The 16,762-nt window shown below is 27.9% G+C and overlaps 1 protein-coding gene across 1 annotated transcript; it reads right to left on the bottom strand.

Annotated features, from left to right (window-relative positions):
• Positions 1-1,172: 1,172 nt before the first annotated feature.
• LOC113386953 (CLIP domain-containing serine protease 2-like) lies at positions 1,173-15,749 on the bottom strand. Its single transcript, XM_026624713.1, has 8 exons — positions 15,183-15,749; positions 9,696-9,888; positions 6,679-6,896; positions 4,313-4,424; positions 3,453-3,652; positions 3,073-3,177; positions 2,473-2,561; positions 1,173-1,490 (listed from the first exon to the last, which is right to left on the bottom strand). The coding sequence occupies exons 1-8, from the start codon at positions 15,238-15,240 to the stop codon at positions 1,269-1,271; spliced, it is 1,197 nt and encodes a 398-aa protein (XP_026480498.1). The 5' UTR covers positions 15,241-15,749; the 3' UTR covers positions 1,173-1,268.
• Positions 15,750-16,762: the final 1,013 nt, after the last annotated feature.

Genomic DNA, 16,762 nt, shown 5'->3' with positions numbered 1-16,762 from the left:
AATCTTTTGAAGCTTCATATTTTCAACGGCGCGACGTGCTAGATCATAAATTTCATTTTCGCTTTCCGAACGATTTTTCGGCAATGTCAACATTGGTCTATAAATAGCAGTACCAATTACAGTTGGAAATTATTTATTACAGCCCATATATTGCAGAGCTTTGGTCAACTACTTGATTTTTTTATATAAAGAGTTTAATTTAGCGATGAATTTCTTCAGAAAATAAATGAAACTATATGTTCTTTACGGTTGAATTATAAAGTTACTTATTAACAGGTAATATAATAAAAAAGAAAGTAAAATATTATGAAGCAACTCATTCTAAAAAAAAATTTAGAAAATTTTTAGACAATGTTCAAAATTGTTCTGATAATTTTAAAATATCAAAACATTCCACTCTTACGGTTCGAACTTAACTTCGTCCAGAAACTTAAAGTATTTACAACAAATTTGCTTGTAACATTAAACTGAATATTACTGTTAAAAGACATGTCACATGATCTATCTAGTAGAAAAATAGTACCCAAAAACATATACTATTCACAAGCTCACATATTTTTCCTGGTCTCAAAATGACCACAATCTGAAATAACAAAGTGACTTTCTATATTATGTGAACAATATTACAATATACTCTTATAGGTTAATAAAAAAACAAGATCACTTGAGAATTTTCAAAAGTCGTAAAGAAAAGAAACTAATTTAAAACGAATTATTTGACATGTATTTTCTACTTAAAAAATACCACCAAACCAACATCATTCAAGAAAAAGGTAAAAAAAAACAATGGGGTTGATTCTGTCATAAAATAGACCGATGTTATGGCAAGACCATGTTACGTAGCATTTTTCATATAAAATGGTACTAAAAACTGTCAAAATGCTATGTAGTTGCTGTGCAGTCAAGCGTTTTATATAGAAAACCTAACCCAGAAAACGCACAAACGTCATAAAAGAAGGTTCTCATAAGCATACTATACATACATAAGTTCTCAAAAGAAGGTTCTTTGATATGTGCATTTATAATAGATTTATGTATAAAACTACTGATCGAACTGTATATACATAACATTTTGACTTGAAAGTTTTTATTACAATTTTATATGAAAAATGCTACATAACATAGCTTTGCGATAACATTCGTCTATTTTTTACGGCAGAATCGGCTGTTTAAATCTACGTATAATATTACGTACTTAAAATTAGGTATTGTTATTAATAAAAAATATTACTATATTTATATAATTTACTTATCCACTAAGTAACAATTTATGGTTCCATGTTTCCTCTAATCCATTCGAGGTATTGTGGAACTCTTGTATAAATACCAGGAATGCCAGCTTTTCCGCAATTTATTGGTCCTAAAGATACAATACCTAGAAGGTACCAGGAATCGCCGTAGCGGTCGTAGCCCATCAAGGGTCCACCGCTGTCGCCGCTGCAGGAGTCGCGATGCAACTCGCCGCCTGCACAAAGTTGCCTGGACCAAACCTAGTAATAATAAATATTATAAATAAACTAGTGGTGTATGGAATCCTGCCCTAAAGCAAATTGCTAAAACTTCCCGTACCGAAAATTAACATGTCTAAAAAACCTTTAAAATTTTTTGGAAAACTTGGAAAAAAATGAGATTTTTAAGAATTTTGAAACTTTTGAAAGATTATTTATTTGAATAATAATTTTTTTAATATTTCGATTATTTTTCATAGGGAAAGTTATTCCAATCGTCTAAAAATCGAAAATAATTTCTCTTGTATATCTTCACGTTTCAGGGGTTTGTACATACATGCACCCATACACACACACACATACATTCATTTTTTTCTAAGTATGCCAAAATGTTCAGAACTGTCAACTCTGAAACGTAAAGATATATAAAAATTTTCATTTTCTCTTTTTTTGTGATTACTATAACTTACCCTACGGGAAGTCAGAAATATTAAAATTCAATTATAGTATGCAATGTTTGGCATGAATAGCATTATAACTTTAATGGGAGAGTAGTTATAGTATTTAACAGTTCTATAATGTCGGAAACATTTAAAAATATGTATTTGATCTAGCAAACTAAACGAACTGAACTCTCTAAAGGCCGAAATAATTCGTTTTAATACATTTTTTTGGTTTAGTGTGACTTTAAAGTCACTTCGCCCTATAATGTCCGCACTTATGTGTATGAAAATATTATTTGAGGCAGATAAGCCTAGCAAAGATAATAAATATTAATCTTGGTGGTCTTGGCAAAATTATAAAATTAAGATTTATGCGTCAATTCACAGAAAACTATTATTATTTGTTAGAATATCAAAATTTTTGAATTGTTACCTACGCAATCCATAGAGGGTTAGATCAATGAATATAATAGTGTGTAAATCTCTTGCATAAGTGGTATATTACAAATTATATATTTTTATAACTCCTCAATAGTTTATATTATATTACAAAAACAATTTCAAATTGATCAGAAACTCACCCTCACATTTAACCTACTGTATGGTTGCATACAATCTTCATTTTTCACAAGTGGTACCTTCAACTTCAGTTTTACTGGACTTGGAATTCCTAGATATAGAAATAAATAATATTTATATAATATTTTGTATTATTTGTATAATATTTTATATTAATTTTATAATAGTAAACATCTTTTGATTACATTTTCTAATTGTAGTTTATACTTTTATCTACGCTATTAATAAACCATTTTAAACCGCTAAACTATTTCAATAATTTGAAACAATAAATAATTCATCGATTTGATTTTATTGATCATACGACACTAGCTTTATTTAATTCAGAATTATAGCATTCTTTACTATATGTTCTAAAAAAATAAAATTTTGGTATTGAAAATATATTAAGAATAGAATAACTTCATAATAATATTTTAAAACATCTAAAGCTGTATTATTATTTAGTATAATTAGTTTATTTTATTATAATCATATATTAATAAAATTATATCGGTAAGTTTTAAAGGCTTTTTATATTTTATATTTTTATACATAGTTTATTGAAGTTAGTTCATTGTTTTGTATTAGTAATGTGGAAAATTGTTAATTTTAAAACTTACCTAATTCTGTCCTTCCCCAACCGGCCACCACAAATGGTCGTCCAGGTTCCAAGTTTAATTTAGGAAAATACTCTGGTAAAGGTAAACAAAGTGGCTGAATAAAATCTGTAATAGAAATTAAGATATACTTAATACATTTTATCCATGTAAATATTAAACGAAAATTGTATTCTGAATAGAACTCAATAGTTTTTATGACTGCGATATATTATTATATGAATATGTTATTATAATAATTGATTTTATGATTTTTAGATAGCAATTTTTTTAATTTCTAGCGACATTTAGGTTAACATATTGTAGGTCAATAGTATATGATATAGAGATAATGCTTCCGTAATTTTTTTTTTTTTTTTGACAAGATGAAAAATTTCACTCACCACTAAATACTACATTTCTATCCAACCTTAGCAAAGCAATATCGTTATGCTGATCGGATGTGTCGGGCCTGTAAGCATCATGGGGGATGATTTTTTCAACCCCAAAATCTTGAGGTGGATCAGCGCAGTCGTAAAAATCTAATTCCTGGATGCAATCGGATTCACTCTCAGTATTATACTCGCCTAGTCGGACACCAACTCTATTACAAGAAGGTGATGTTAAAATCTTTATTTTTATAATCCAAACACCGATTAATAACTCTTATTTTAATATTGATATTTTTTTATTGATACTAAATGAACATTTTGCGTCTCACAAAAATTTACAATTATTTTTGTAGAATTTAAGTAATATTGTGTTAAATCTTGATTAATTTTATTAGATTTGGAGTATTAAACGACATATCTATATTGATTGGCACTATTTTTTTATGCATTGCTAAAATTTATGTCACTTTGATTTACAATTTCAATATACACCATAAATAAAAGCTAAGTTGCAATTTGCCTTAATGTAAGTTGCATTGAGTCCGTTATGAGTATATAATCATCTTTTGTGGCATTTTACACAAAAGAATTTTAAATAGACAATTCTACTAAAGGTCAATTTTCACTCGCATATTTATACGCATATGCACACTTTTTTTTCAATTTTAGTGCCAAACAATTCAGAATGACTTGGAACGTTGACAAAGCATCGAAACAACAAATCGGAATCAGACGAAAACGTAATCTTTAAAAAATGATAATTTAAATGTTTTATTTAAATTAAAAGTTATTCAAAACAAATAAATTATGTCGCCTGCATTATATAAATAATCATTGAAATTTATAAGTTGGAAATACGAAAATTTACTCACAAACCACCAAATTTGGAATAACTTTCCCCAGCTATGCAATGGGCAGCAGTAAGAACATATCTCTGACTAATCAGCACACCTCCACAGTAAAAACCCAGGCCCTTATAATTTTCTGGAAGAATAAAATAAATAGTTTATAAGATAGTAAATAATAGCAAATAAATATAGTAATTTGATTTGATTTGATTTGAATTGTATCATAATGAAATTATATTACAATGTATCAATTGAAAGAAAAAAGTGATCAAATGAAAAATCGTTCTAATTTAAGAAATTCTAAACTTCTGTATATAAAGTGATAAATGAATGAAATGATTTTATTAAATGCACATTTTTTGGCGTGCAAAGAATTATATGTATAAATATACACATATAAAATAGAAGTAATTTATTTGAAGTGAAGTTTGTTCTTTATGAATAAATATCACTGGAATAAAAAAATGAGTGTTTGCGATCTTGAGACACAAAACAAACTAAGTCTCAAGATCGTAATATTATGATAAATTTTAGTTTCTTTCTTGTTTGAAATCTAATTAAAAATGAAATACACAAATTGTAATGAAAATATATTTACACAAAAACATATTGTGCATTACAATTCATTGAACTCATAAAGAGACAAGTGAACTTGTAAATAAATTTCATTCTATTTCTATTCGTTCTGATAATATATTGTGTACTAATCTGAATAAAATGCCTTAATTATGTCGTGAAAACCAATCACAACAAATAACACATATCAAACATATCTGACTATGTACAGTGAAAAATCCCAGCTAATCCATCATAGTAAAAATGTGTTTTTTGTTGTTTTCCAAAACTTTTTTACCCCATAGGCGAATAAAAGTCCAATGTCGTATTTTTAATTTTTAAGCAATTTTACGAAATAATAGCTGCATTATTCAACCAATGTAAAATATAAATTTCGAGGGTACATTTTTCACAGAAATAACAAATAGTGTATATAACCTTGATCGAATATTTCGTTAGAAATAATTATCAGCAGAGTTAAATAACTATTTATTTAACTAATTTCTTGCAAAAAATTTTAACTTTTAATTTAATAATAAATAAATAAAACGTTGATTTTTTTAACTTAATTTACTTTTATATATACTATTTTTTGATGTTCACACATTTGCCAGTTAAAGTTGGTCCTTTTTACCCCTCTCATGTGTGAGTTTTTATACAGGTTATATAAAAAACTGCTGAATCTAACTTAAAATTAACAATATAGTTTATGAAACAAATAAATAACATATACTTATAAAAATTATATTGAGATCTCGTAAACTAAACAACAGTGCTCACAACCAAAAAAATACCAACAGAAGAAAATACATTTGTCATGAACAAAGTGATGGCTGGTTATACATTTTTTCCCTTTACTTTCAAATATTGTTGTTAAAAAATTCTTAACTTCACTTATTGAAATTCCGGTGGTGGTCCTTTTTACCCTTGGACTTTTAATAATTATTTGAAAAAAAAAAATTAAATAAGTAAACATCAAATAATAATTTATAGTTTATACTTGAAAATGGTTTGTTTAAATATTTTACATAATATTTACATTTACATAATATTTCCAAATGAGAAAATTTAAATTCACACATGACAGTTTTGGATAAGGAAGGGTCCAAGCAAATTTTATTTCTTCTATTATAGTTTGATTGAATTTTATTCAATATGCATTAAGTTAAAATTCAACATGCATTTAATTAAATTATAAATCATAATTATATTATTACAAATAGATTTTGATTTGTATTCTAATGAACTAGCCAATCATGACTGCTATAATAAATTTGTTTTTAATAATTGCAAATGTTTATTGCAAAATTGTTATTATTATATGAATTCGAATCAAAGCTATTAATATAAAATCATTTTAATAAATATCTATCTATTAGTAACCATTAAAGAAAAAGGAGCACACTCCTGACACAATAATCAAAGATAGGCGGATTTCGTTGTAACATAATAATTACAACCCGAAAAAAACGATTCGTGCTTATGTATAGTTAACAATGTCAAAACACATAATATTAATAACAATTCTAGGTGTAATGGTCTATAAAGAATATATATTAGTTTTTCTCATGCGATATAGTGATAACGTACACAACTCGAAACGCCTTCTACGAACTAATTCCCAAAATCCTGAAATGGATTAGTTGTAATCATAATAATATAAAAACATTTTCGGTAGTTCTAATGGGGCCTAATGTTAGTGTATAGATTTCTTATATTATATATATCTTATTCTTGAAATGTGATTAAAATGTTGTAGACTATAATTATGATTAATACCAAAAATGAAATCAACAACGATTTGTTTTAATATAATTATAGTTTTATTCACTCACTGTTTTTGTAATCCAACAAAGCCATCCACGGAAACTCGTCGATTCCTGTGATTTCACCATCAAAAATTCTGTTATTTGCAAATTGTTTTCCGCAGATATCTTTTGATGGTAACACATTTGATTCTCCAAATCTGTCTCCAATTTCTGGACTGGAATTGTTTCTATCTGGCCTCACTCGACGCTTTTTTGGCTCTTCCGTCAAAGATAAAGTTAGATTCCTGTTCAAAGTATAAATACAGTAACATTAAAAATTTGAAGTTAAAAATAATTATTAAATACATTAACATTCAAAGTATTTTCGACAAATAATTATTAAAACATATGTAACAAAAGGTTAGACAAATAATCAGTAAATAAAGAAACACAATAACTACTTTGCGTATATATTCATACTACATATTATATTAAAATCGAAAAAATATTTTGTTATATTAATCATCATTTCATCAATTGTTATCCATAACAATATATGTAAATTAGAGAATACTATAGTTTTTATATTTTTGACAGCAACTATTATGATTATTATTAAAAAAAATCAGTTTTTACAAAAATTGCTTCAAAGGTTTAGATTTTTTTTAATATTTACAAAATAGTTTAGTTTTGAAAAAAAAATAATCAGAAATAATCCGAGATTTAGCTTCTCCAAAACCAAACCGAAATTGTTCTTTTGTAATACATCATCACTCTTATATTTTTTAATAATGTGTTTCAAAATAATGTAATTCATTATTGACAAAATATCACTTTCAATTTTCAACGTTTTTATTATCATTTTATCGACGTATTCACTAAATTACAAGCCTAATAAAAATGTAGCTGTTTTAAAAATGGCAGATTTTTTTTTTTTTTTTTAATTTCAATAATTATTACAACTGCTAATTTATTAGCATCAAGTAATATTGATAAATAATAATATAAATTTAAATAAATAAAAGAGGCAGATGAAGTCAGTATTGAATCACATCACTAATAATAATTAGTACTAATTAATAATGATTTCTTTCCATCATACTAAACGATTAATTTAAGTTTAATTTAAGCTTTCACAACTAGATTAAATGCCTTAGGCATTATACTATTCAGATACAGAATTGTTTACAAATGCCAAAGCACATATAAATGTCGAATAATAATCTACATCAAAAATATACATATGCCTTACATTTAATTTTTTAAAATTTAAGACAATTTAGGATTCCATGTATATACTAGTTGGTATTGGTATTTTGCCTTGAGGCAAGTTACATGAACTTCCCGACATGTGTAAATAATCGACTTAATTAATAAAGAATAAATTAATTTATAAGTGATTAAATGTATTCCGAGTGGATTTATTACACATAATTGAAATCGAGCGAACACGTTAACTCGGAGTATTTTCTGAAAGCAAATTTTCGCAAATCAATAATTTTTATAATTGAACCAGTTTTCGTAGGACTTTAATGGTTTAGTATGTTAATTAAGACCAAGTACTCTATCGTTATACCAAGTAATTCGTCTAATTTTAATTTTAACAAACGTCAAGAAAACTACTGATTTTCTCAAACGTTGATGAATTTTAAAAATTAAACTACTATTTTCACAAATTACTATCAAACTACTAAATATTTCAGTAAGTTCTATAAGACCATGATATATATCGCCAAAAAAGTTCCATGAAAATCGGCTCAAATTTTGTTTTCAACAATTAATTACAAGAAAACGGCTCGGTAGATTTTTATCTAAAACTAATCATTCCCTACTAATATCTTTCGAACAGTTTTTGATTTTTTACAATCGATTTGGTAGTATGAGCTTAAATGTGGACGTAAAGTTTAATACTTTTTTTCAAATTACAAAGAAACGGCTCGGCAGATCGTCTCACAAAACTGACAAACTATAGTCCTCATTGAGATACATCAAATGGCTTTTAAATTAAATTGAGATACATTAAATGGCTCTAAAACTATGGTAAATACCGTCAAAAAAAATCAGAAAATAAATCATTACAAGAAAACGGCCCGGCCGATCTTTACTAAAAACTAATCAGCACGATTCCCAATTCAATTCCCAATACAAAGTTGCGGGCTAAAACGTACACGTGAATTTTTTCACTTTTCTGCGATTTACAAAAAACGGCCCGGCCGATCGTCGCACAAGACTCAGAAACTCTACTCCTCATCGAGATACATCGAATGGCTTTTAAATTTTTGAAATCGATCCAGCCATATTTGAGAAAACGTCGATTTACGGCAAAAAATCTGTTCACACACACGCACACACACACATACTTTTTCCAAATTTGGTCTCATTCGATTAAGAATGGTTTGAAACGTCGAGAAAACATAAAATTAGCGAGTCGGTTTTTTTATGAAAACATAAGCTTCTCCTTAGAGAAATTAATTATTATAGTTATGTTAGTTTAAATCCATTTATTTTACAAATATTCATCCAATCTGGAATGTGATACAAATACTGAACAAAATGTATGAACGCAATTATATTTTGTAAATATTTATCCATTTCACCCAATCATGGTGAAAAATTCACTTAACCATCATTGACCGAATTTTTGTTTTACACCAAAAAATTTTATGGGACCAAAAAATCAGTGAGTATTGAGCAAATGAAAAACAAAAAACTCTGTTTGAACCAATTTTTGTTTATTACCGAATTAATAAATTACGTGACGATCGAGTTATTTCAGGTTTAAAATCCTAACAAAGATCATAAATATTGATAGATAATTGGTTAATAATAATTGTCTTGACTACGTTATAGAATTAAGATTTGTACGTTATCTCACGATAAAAGACATATTTATTCGATAAAATAGCAAAAAACTTGGAATATGACCTAAAAGTTATGCGGGCCCATAGAAGGTTAAAATTATTCAGAAACCACAAACTTTAACCTTGGCACTGAATTTCTATTCAATTCTATCGAAAACACCATAAAAAATTATTAAACTAAGGCAAAATCTATAATATATATTATCGCATAAAAAGGAAAGGAGTATGTTAGGTGACAGTAACCTATATTGTCCAGAACTGGGGCAGCAAACCATCGACTCATTGGCCGCGTATCCGCACTGGGCTAGGCGAAGAAAGTTGATCGTCTCGTCGGTCAGCGGACGAGTCTGCAGGGCCTCCTGGTAACCAGGACAAGTCGACGATGTCACACATTTTCCAGCCTCGCCGCCTGGTGTGTCGCATATTATTTCCGAACCTGAATGGGAAATAGAAAACTGATCAGTTTGAATAATAGATAAGAATGAAACAATATGTGATTATATTTATGAATTGCAAATTTAGTCAGGCCATAATTTTTCATTGTAATTTCTATGTATTCATTTCCTACTTATTTTTTAATTTTGCTAAAAATTAGAAATAAACTAGTTGTTATTGGTATTTTGCCTTGAGGCAAGTTACATGAAATTTCCGATATGTGTAAATAATCGACTTAATAAAAAAATAAATTAATTTATGAGTGATTAAAAGTATTACGAGTGGATTTATTACATATAATTGAATACGAACACGTTAACTCGGAGTATTTTTTAAAAGCAAGTTTTCAAAAATCAATTATTTTTATAATTGAACCAGTTTTCGTAGGACTTTAATAGTTTAGTATGTGCATTGAGACCAAGTCCTCTATCGTTAAACCCAGTAAATCGTTTAATTTTAATTTTAACAAATGTCAAAAGAACTACTCATTTTCTCTAACTTTGATGATTTTTTAAAATTGAACTACTTGTCGTAAGGCCGTAATATTTCAGTAAGTTCTATAAGACAATGATATATATTGCCAAAAAAGTTCCATAAAAATCGGCTTAATTTTTTTTTTCAACAGTTAATTACCAGAAAACGGCTCGGTAGATTTTCACCTAAAACTAATCAGTAGATTTTCACCTAACTAATCAGTATCATTCCCAACTAATATATTTCGAACAGTTCTTGATTTTTTTAAAATCGATTCGGTAGTTTGAGCTTAAATGTGGTCGAAAAGTTTAACACTTTTTTTGAAATTAAAAAGAAACGGCTCGACAGATCGTCTCACAAAACTGACAAACTATAGTCCTCATCGAGATACATCAAATGGCTTTTAAATTTCTGAAATCGTTCCAGGCGTTTTTGAGAAAACGTCGATCAAAGGTCTAATTTTTGATAACTTTGCCAAAAAACGATATTAGTTTTTGCAAACTTTGAAGAATTTTTAAAATTAAACGACTTGTCGTAGGGCCGTAATATTTTTGTATGATCTACAAGTCTATAAAAATCTGTTCACACACACATACTTTTTCCAATTTTGGTCTCATTCGATTCAGAATGGCTTGAAACGTCGATAAAACATAAAATTGGCGAGTCGGGTTTTTTTATGAAAACATAAATTTCTCCTTCGGGAAGTTAATAATTTATGTTAATTATACGTCGCTTTTTCGTAAGCTTCTTTTAATTCCAATAGAAAACTGATCAGTTTAAAAAATAGAGAAGAATAAAACACATGAAACAATATGTGATTAAATTTAGGATTGGCGAATTTAGTCAGGACACAATTTTCATTAGCACATTTTATATGTATTCGTTTTCTCACATTTTTTAATTTTGCAAAAAATTAGAAAAAAAAATATGTTGATTACACGTCGCTTTTACATAAGCTTCTTTTAATATCAGTAATGTTGAAATTTAAGAAAAGAAGCGATGATATTCCCTTAAACGCAATCTTTTATGAGTCGTTGCCTGAATATATATAGTTTGATTTAATTATTGATAAATGGATAAATACGTTTATCGTTCTCTTACATATACATAAACAATAATATCTCGCTAATCCGACGCTATTTAAAACCAGGGGGTGTCGGATAAGTGGAATGTTTGGATTACTGGATTATAGTGAAAAGTCACAAAATATTGGGAATATCGAAAAAATCTTCAATATATTCCCAAAAAATTGTCAATTGCTTCAATCGCTGGGAGTGTCAGATTATGAGAGGTGTCAGACTACAAATGAGTCGGATTAGCGAGATTCAATATTCGAAACGGCTGGACCTATTCTCTAAAAACTAATCAGCACGTCCACTTATCAATGAGAATCGAATGTTTTTTGAATCATTCAAATCGATTGAACCGTATTCCCGAAATTGTTGACGAAAATTTGTATCCGAGCACACACACACATACACACATTTTTTCTAAGGTATGCTAAAATGTTCAGAAATCTCTCGTAACTAATTTTGTTGGTATTTAATACTTGAGAAAAAATCAAAGACTTTATTTTAAATTTGACAAAAAATATTATTGTGTTTAAAATATACAATTATGAGTAATAATACAACGTCCTTCACACAAAAAGATATTTTGATAAGATACTAATTCATCAGGAAACATAAAGAAAAAATAAATTGCTTATATAATGACATCAACTGTAATTATTTAAACAACAACACATTGTATAACTGCGCACATTTTTTTCATTAATGATTCAATTAACAAATGTGAATAATTATTGTTCGCGTGAATCATAAATGAAATTTAAAGGATTTTTTTTGAAATAGTTGCTAATGCACTTCTAATACAAAATTGTACCAATCTTTTTAGATTTTTAGAAACAATATATCTATTGCTAATTCATAAACTTTATTATTATCAATTATAGTTAATGTTTTTCTTATTAAAATAGAGTATTACATAATAATAAATTGTAAATGCCAGTTCATTTTAACAACCCAGTAGTTTTTCATAATAATTTAAATATCACAAAGAGCGTTACAAATGATTTTTCAAGTCTACATTCATTCTTCGATTATACTATATAATTAGTATATCATATTTACACAATTTACATTTGAAATATCTATAGCGTTTTGCCTTTTAAATTATTTAAATTGCAAATTATGCTAGAAAACCAAATGATATCGTTCTTGGAAATTCCGTAAGATAATGAACACCTTACTTTAAGTTTAGGTCTTTGATTCGGTCAAGTTCAAAATACATTAATTATTTTTTATATTGTTTAGTAATTATATACAGGTTTTTACCCGATTAGGAGTAATTAATTATCTGCACTATTAGAGGAAAAACATTACGAATTTGGACAAAAAACAAAATCGATTCATTTATAATAATAATAATACTTGGCCATAGGCAGATACATGGTAATTATGATAAATTCTACAATTTTTTGTTAATATTTACATTATTAAAGTCGTTGACTTAAAAATCAAATATTGTTTGCAAATATCAATGAACTTCATAAATAACACATACTTAAGAAATTGTACACCTACGTCCTACATGTAAACTTATTATAGCAACACATAATCGGGTACATCTAGTATATATAAATATATAAGGATATATATATATATATATATATATATATATATCAGTTTTTAATATAAAACAAACATTAACATTTTTGATACTTGATAATATGTTCCAAATCTGAATTTATAAATAGTAAGTTGTAATCAAACCAATGTTGTGATTAATTTTTTACTATCAAACGTAATAATGAAAAATATGGCAATTAAAGCAAAGTACATGTCATTTGCATAAGTTATCAATAATTTGTTTACAATACGAAAATACTAAGAAATGTATTAATTTCTGGTGAACTGAAGCGACTCGTCTCATGTAATTCTTTGTGTTTATATTAAAACAATTAATTGATCGAACGTGAGATCTATTAATAAATTCTATTTATCATTTGTCTTTGATATACAAATAAATAATTCTAAGTATTTTAATTATATGTTGAAAAAAATAAAATAATTTAGTGATTATATTTTATAGCAGAATTTATGAAAATATTTGGTAGTAAAAAATATGTTTTGAAAGAAAATCATAGAAATTAGAAGTAATTAAAAGTATTAATGTGTGAAAAATAATATTGACCTAGAAAATAGTATCGAATCTTGATTATTAATATATAATCTGCAATTTTAGATTTATAAACGTCTTTCTAATACATCTGATCTCTTTCATATGATAATTCAAATCATTACCATATTTATAAATTAAATAAATATCTATATAAATATAAAAAATATTACTAGGTTTGTACGTTTCGAAATAAAATTTTATGTCATCTTCAGTGAATAATTGACTTGGTGTCAATTCAATAAATGTGCACAAAACACATAAGTTAGCACTAAAATTTATACACTTGCTTGTCATTAATGAAGATTTTTTTGTTTGATGAAATTTATTTTTTAACTTCCAGCAGAGTATGTTATTGTAATCGTCCAAAATTGGAAACTGAAAATTTTTGCATTTCTTCACGTTTTGAAGGTTTCTGAGCATTTTCAGAACCTCAGAAAAAATCGATGTGTATGTGTATGTATGTATGGATACAATTTTTTGTTCACGTTTTCGGGCGCACGAATAAACGGCGATTTGAATAGTTCAAAAAACATTCGATTCCTATTGATAGGGAGATGTGCTGATTAGTTTTTGGCAAAGGCAAGTCCAGCCATTTCGCAGAGATTTCTGCAAAGTTTGCAGAAAATAGAAATCAAGATTTTGAGAGAACCAAGCATTGGATTTGAATGAACAAAAATATATTCAATTCGTAATGACGGGGAGAAGTCATGATTAGTTTTGGGAAAAGGCAGGTCCAGACGATTCAGAAATACCAAGCTATATATGCAAAAAATGGCAGTTGAGAGAACTAAACATCCGATTTGAATGATTCCAAAAACTTTCAGCTTATGTTGACGAAACGATTGCTTTTGGGAAAACATTTAAATATATATATATATATATATATGTCGAATGTATTCTGAGTGGATAATAGATATTAATTTGGAAATATGATCAAACAACTTTTTTTTTGCACTAATTTAATAAATAATAATTTTCACAAACGTTTCGAGACGTTTTGAATGTCAAAAATAATTTGTATTTTAATTCTAATTCTAAAGCTCACTTAGATCCTTAAAATAAATAATTTTAACTTTTCAATTCAGTTTATATATTTCTTATAAATATTAGACAAAGTCCTTCATTTTAAATCCGATTGATTAAATTTTGTTTATTTACTTTTCTGTAAACATATCTGTTACAGCATTTATAATAATCTATTTGAAAACATTGAATATTCCTCGTATTTTATTACGGTGCGGGAAGTTCTAGCAATTTGCCTCAAGGCACGATGCCATACATCACTAGTTTTATTGTGCTTTGTACACAATTATTGATGTAAGACACCAAGTCTAATATCCAATGATGTAAGACACCAAGTCTAATATCCAATAATGATGTTAGAAAATTAAAGAATAATTAATAAATCTTTGCTTTTTAGTTGATATATGGTCTTAGAAAAACTCATTCACATACCTAAACATCAAAATTAACATCTCTAACATATATAAGGAAAGAAAATGGATTCACACAAATATTGGCAATGTATTACCATATCCGTATATAAAAAAATATTTTTAAATTTTATTTAAATTAATCATAAAGTAAGACACGTGCAAATCACGATAATTGCCCTGACATTAAATAGCCAGTACTTACCTGTGACTGAAGCAACATATGCGCACAAAGAAACCAAACCATATAACACTATAGACATTGCACTGAGGATAGAATAGAAATTATAATTTCCAATACTTTGTACACACTCAATTTACACACTAATGTTGTCACTGAATAAAATTTATAATATAACTGTATTTTGGATACTACTTAATGTCCAAGAACGAGGTATTTGTCTCCTCATATCGCAAAACAGTCTGACGACTACTTACTCGGCGTGCAATAAGCGATACCTCCGTATGTGCTTCACACAGAGGTTATGTTTGTTACAATGTGCCGGCATTGGAAACTGCGAACATTCGTTTTGTTGTGTAAACCGATGGCATTGACGTAGATTTTATAATTGATCAAGATAGTTTTTGTAATATGTATAATGCCACATAATAATGATAATTGCTAGCAAACTTGTCCATGCTACTAATATTTTTCGACTGGCTCGTTCTCAAAGTTGAGGAAAAGGTGAACTGTTGGAAATTCCTTATAACCAATGAGATACCTAGGTGTTTCCTGCTTTGATTTTTAGTACGCTTCTCTGATAAAATAGTAATTTTATGTCATCAGTCTTTTTTATTGAGAAATCAAATAAGTTGGTAGTTCGAAGCATCTACTGCGTCTACTGCTCAATGAAGCGATTTGCACTATATTAACTTCTAAATACTAACCTCCAGATGGCACAAACATCAAAACTAACATTAGCTTGACTTCGCGCATTGCAATAATTTGTTATCACTCATGGTAATACTATCATTTGATGTTTATGTTCTTTGGGGGTTAATATTATGATAGAATTTGTAATTTTTTTTTTATAATTTTATTTGATCAGCGATCAGTACTTATGGGTTCTATGAGCTGTTGTGATTAATATCCTACAAACTACGTTTGTTTTATTACAGATGGCAACCTAAACAGTTGTCACATCTCTGTATGATAAATTTTTATTACAATCTCTGTAATATGGCACGTATGGTGCAACAGTGCCGGGTGAGGGCTATTTTCACTTGGAAACATATTGCTATTTATATTTCCAAGTGAAAATCGTTGTCACTGTTGCCTGACAACAGGCTGCTCGAAGTGGGTTTTGAACCCGGGACCTCTGAAACAAGTCCCTCCGCCCTTAACCGCTTACCTACGGGCGAGACCAGACTTTGTAATATAATGCCTCATATCATTCCTAATTGTTAGCAATCTTATCCGTGCTACTAATACTTTTCGATTATTTCTATCGCAAGCCCATCAAATGACTAGGTTTCTTTCTGCTTTGGTTTTAAGTACACTCTTTGGGTGAATTCTCAAATAAAATAGTATTTTTATGTTATCGGTATTTTTTATTGAAAAATCGCGTGAGTTAGTAGTCACAAATTATTAAAAATCTATTGTGCCGAGTCTACGGTAAAATAGATCATGGTTATGGCAAGGCTATGTTACGTAGCGCCTCTCATACAAAATAGTACTAAATACTGTCAAAATGCCATGTGGTTTCAGATAGACCTGCAAAACGCACAAATGTCGAAAAGAACTATGTTATCATAATTACATCTATCTGATGCAATATAATAACA

Source organism: Ctenocephalides felis, unplaced genomic scaffold (assembly GCF_003426905.1).
Source record: "Ctenocephalides felis isolate EL2017-DRISC unplaced genomic scaffold, ASM342690v1 CF-g0.4_SCAFFOLD_03571, whole genome shotgun sequence".
NCBI lineage: Eukaryota > Metazoa > Arthropoda > Insecta > Siphonaptera > Pulicidae > Ctenocephalides > Ctenocephalides felis.
The sequence above is the reverse complement of the archived record's forward strand: the minus strand, read 5'-3'. Positions and strand labels throughout refer to the sequence as shown.

Excerpts from the sequence above, each read along its gene's own strand:
- LOC113386953 (XM_026624713.1), bottom strand. The coding sequence starts at position 15,240 with ATGTCTATAGTGTTATATGGTTTGGTTTCTTTGTGCGCATATGTTGCT. Across the intron at positions 6,897-9,695 it reads CCCAGTTCTGGACAATATAG|GAATCTAACTTTATCTTTGA; the intron begins GTTACTGTCACC and ends TACTTTGAACAG. Across the intron at positions 3,653-4,312 it reads TATTCCAAATTTGGTGGTTT|AGTTGGTGTCCGACTAGGCG; the intron begins GTGAGTAAATTT and ends TTCTTGTAATAG.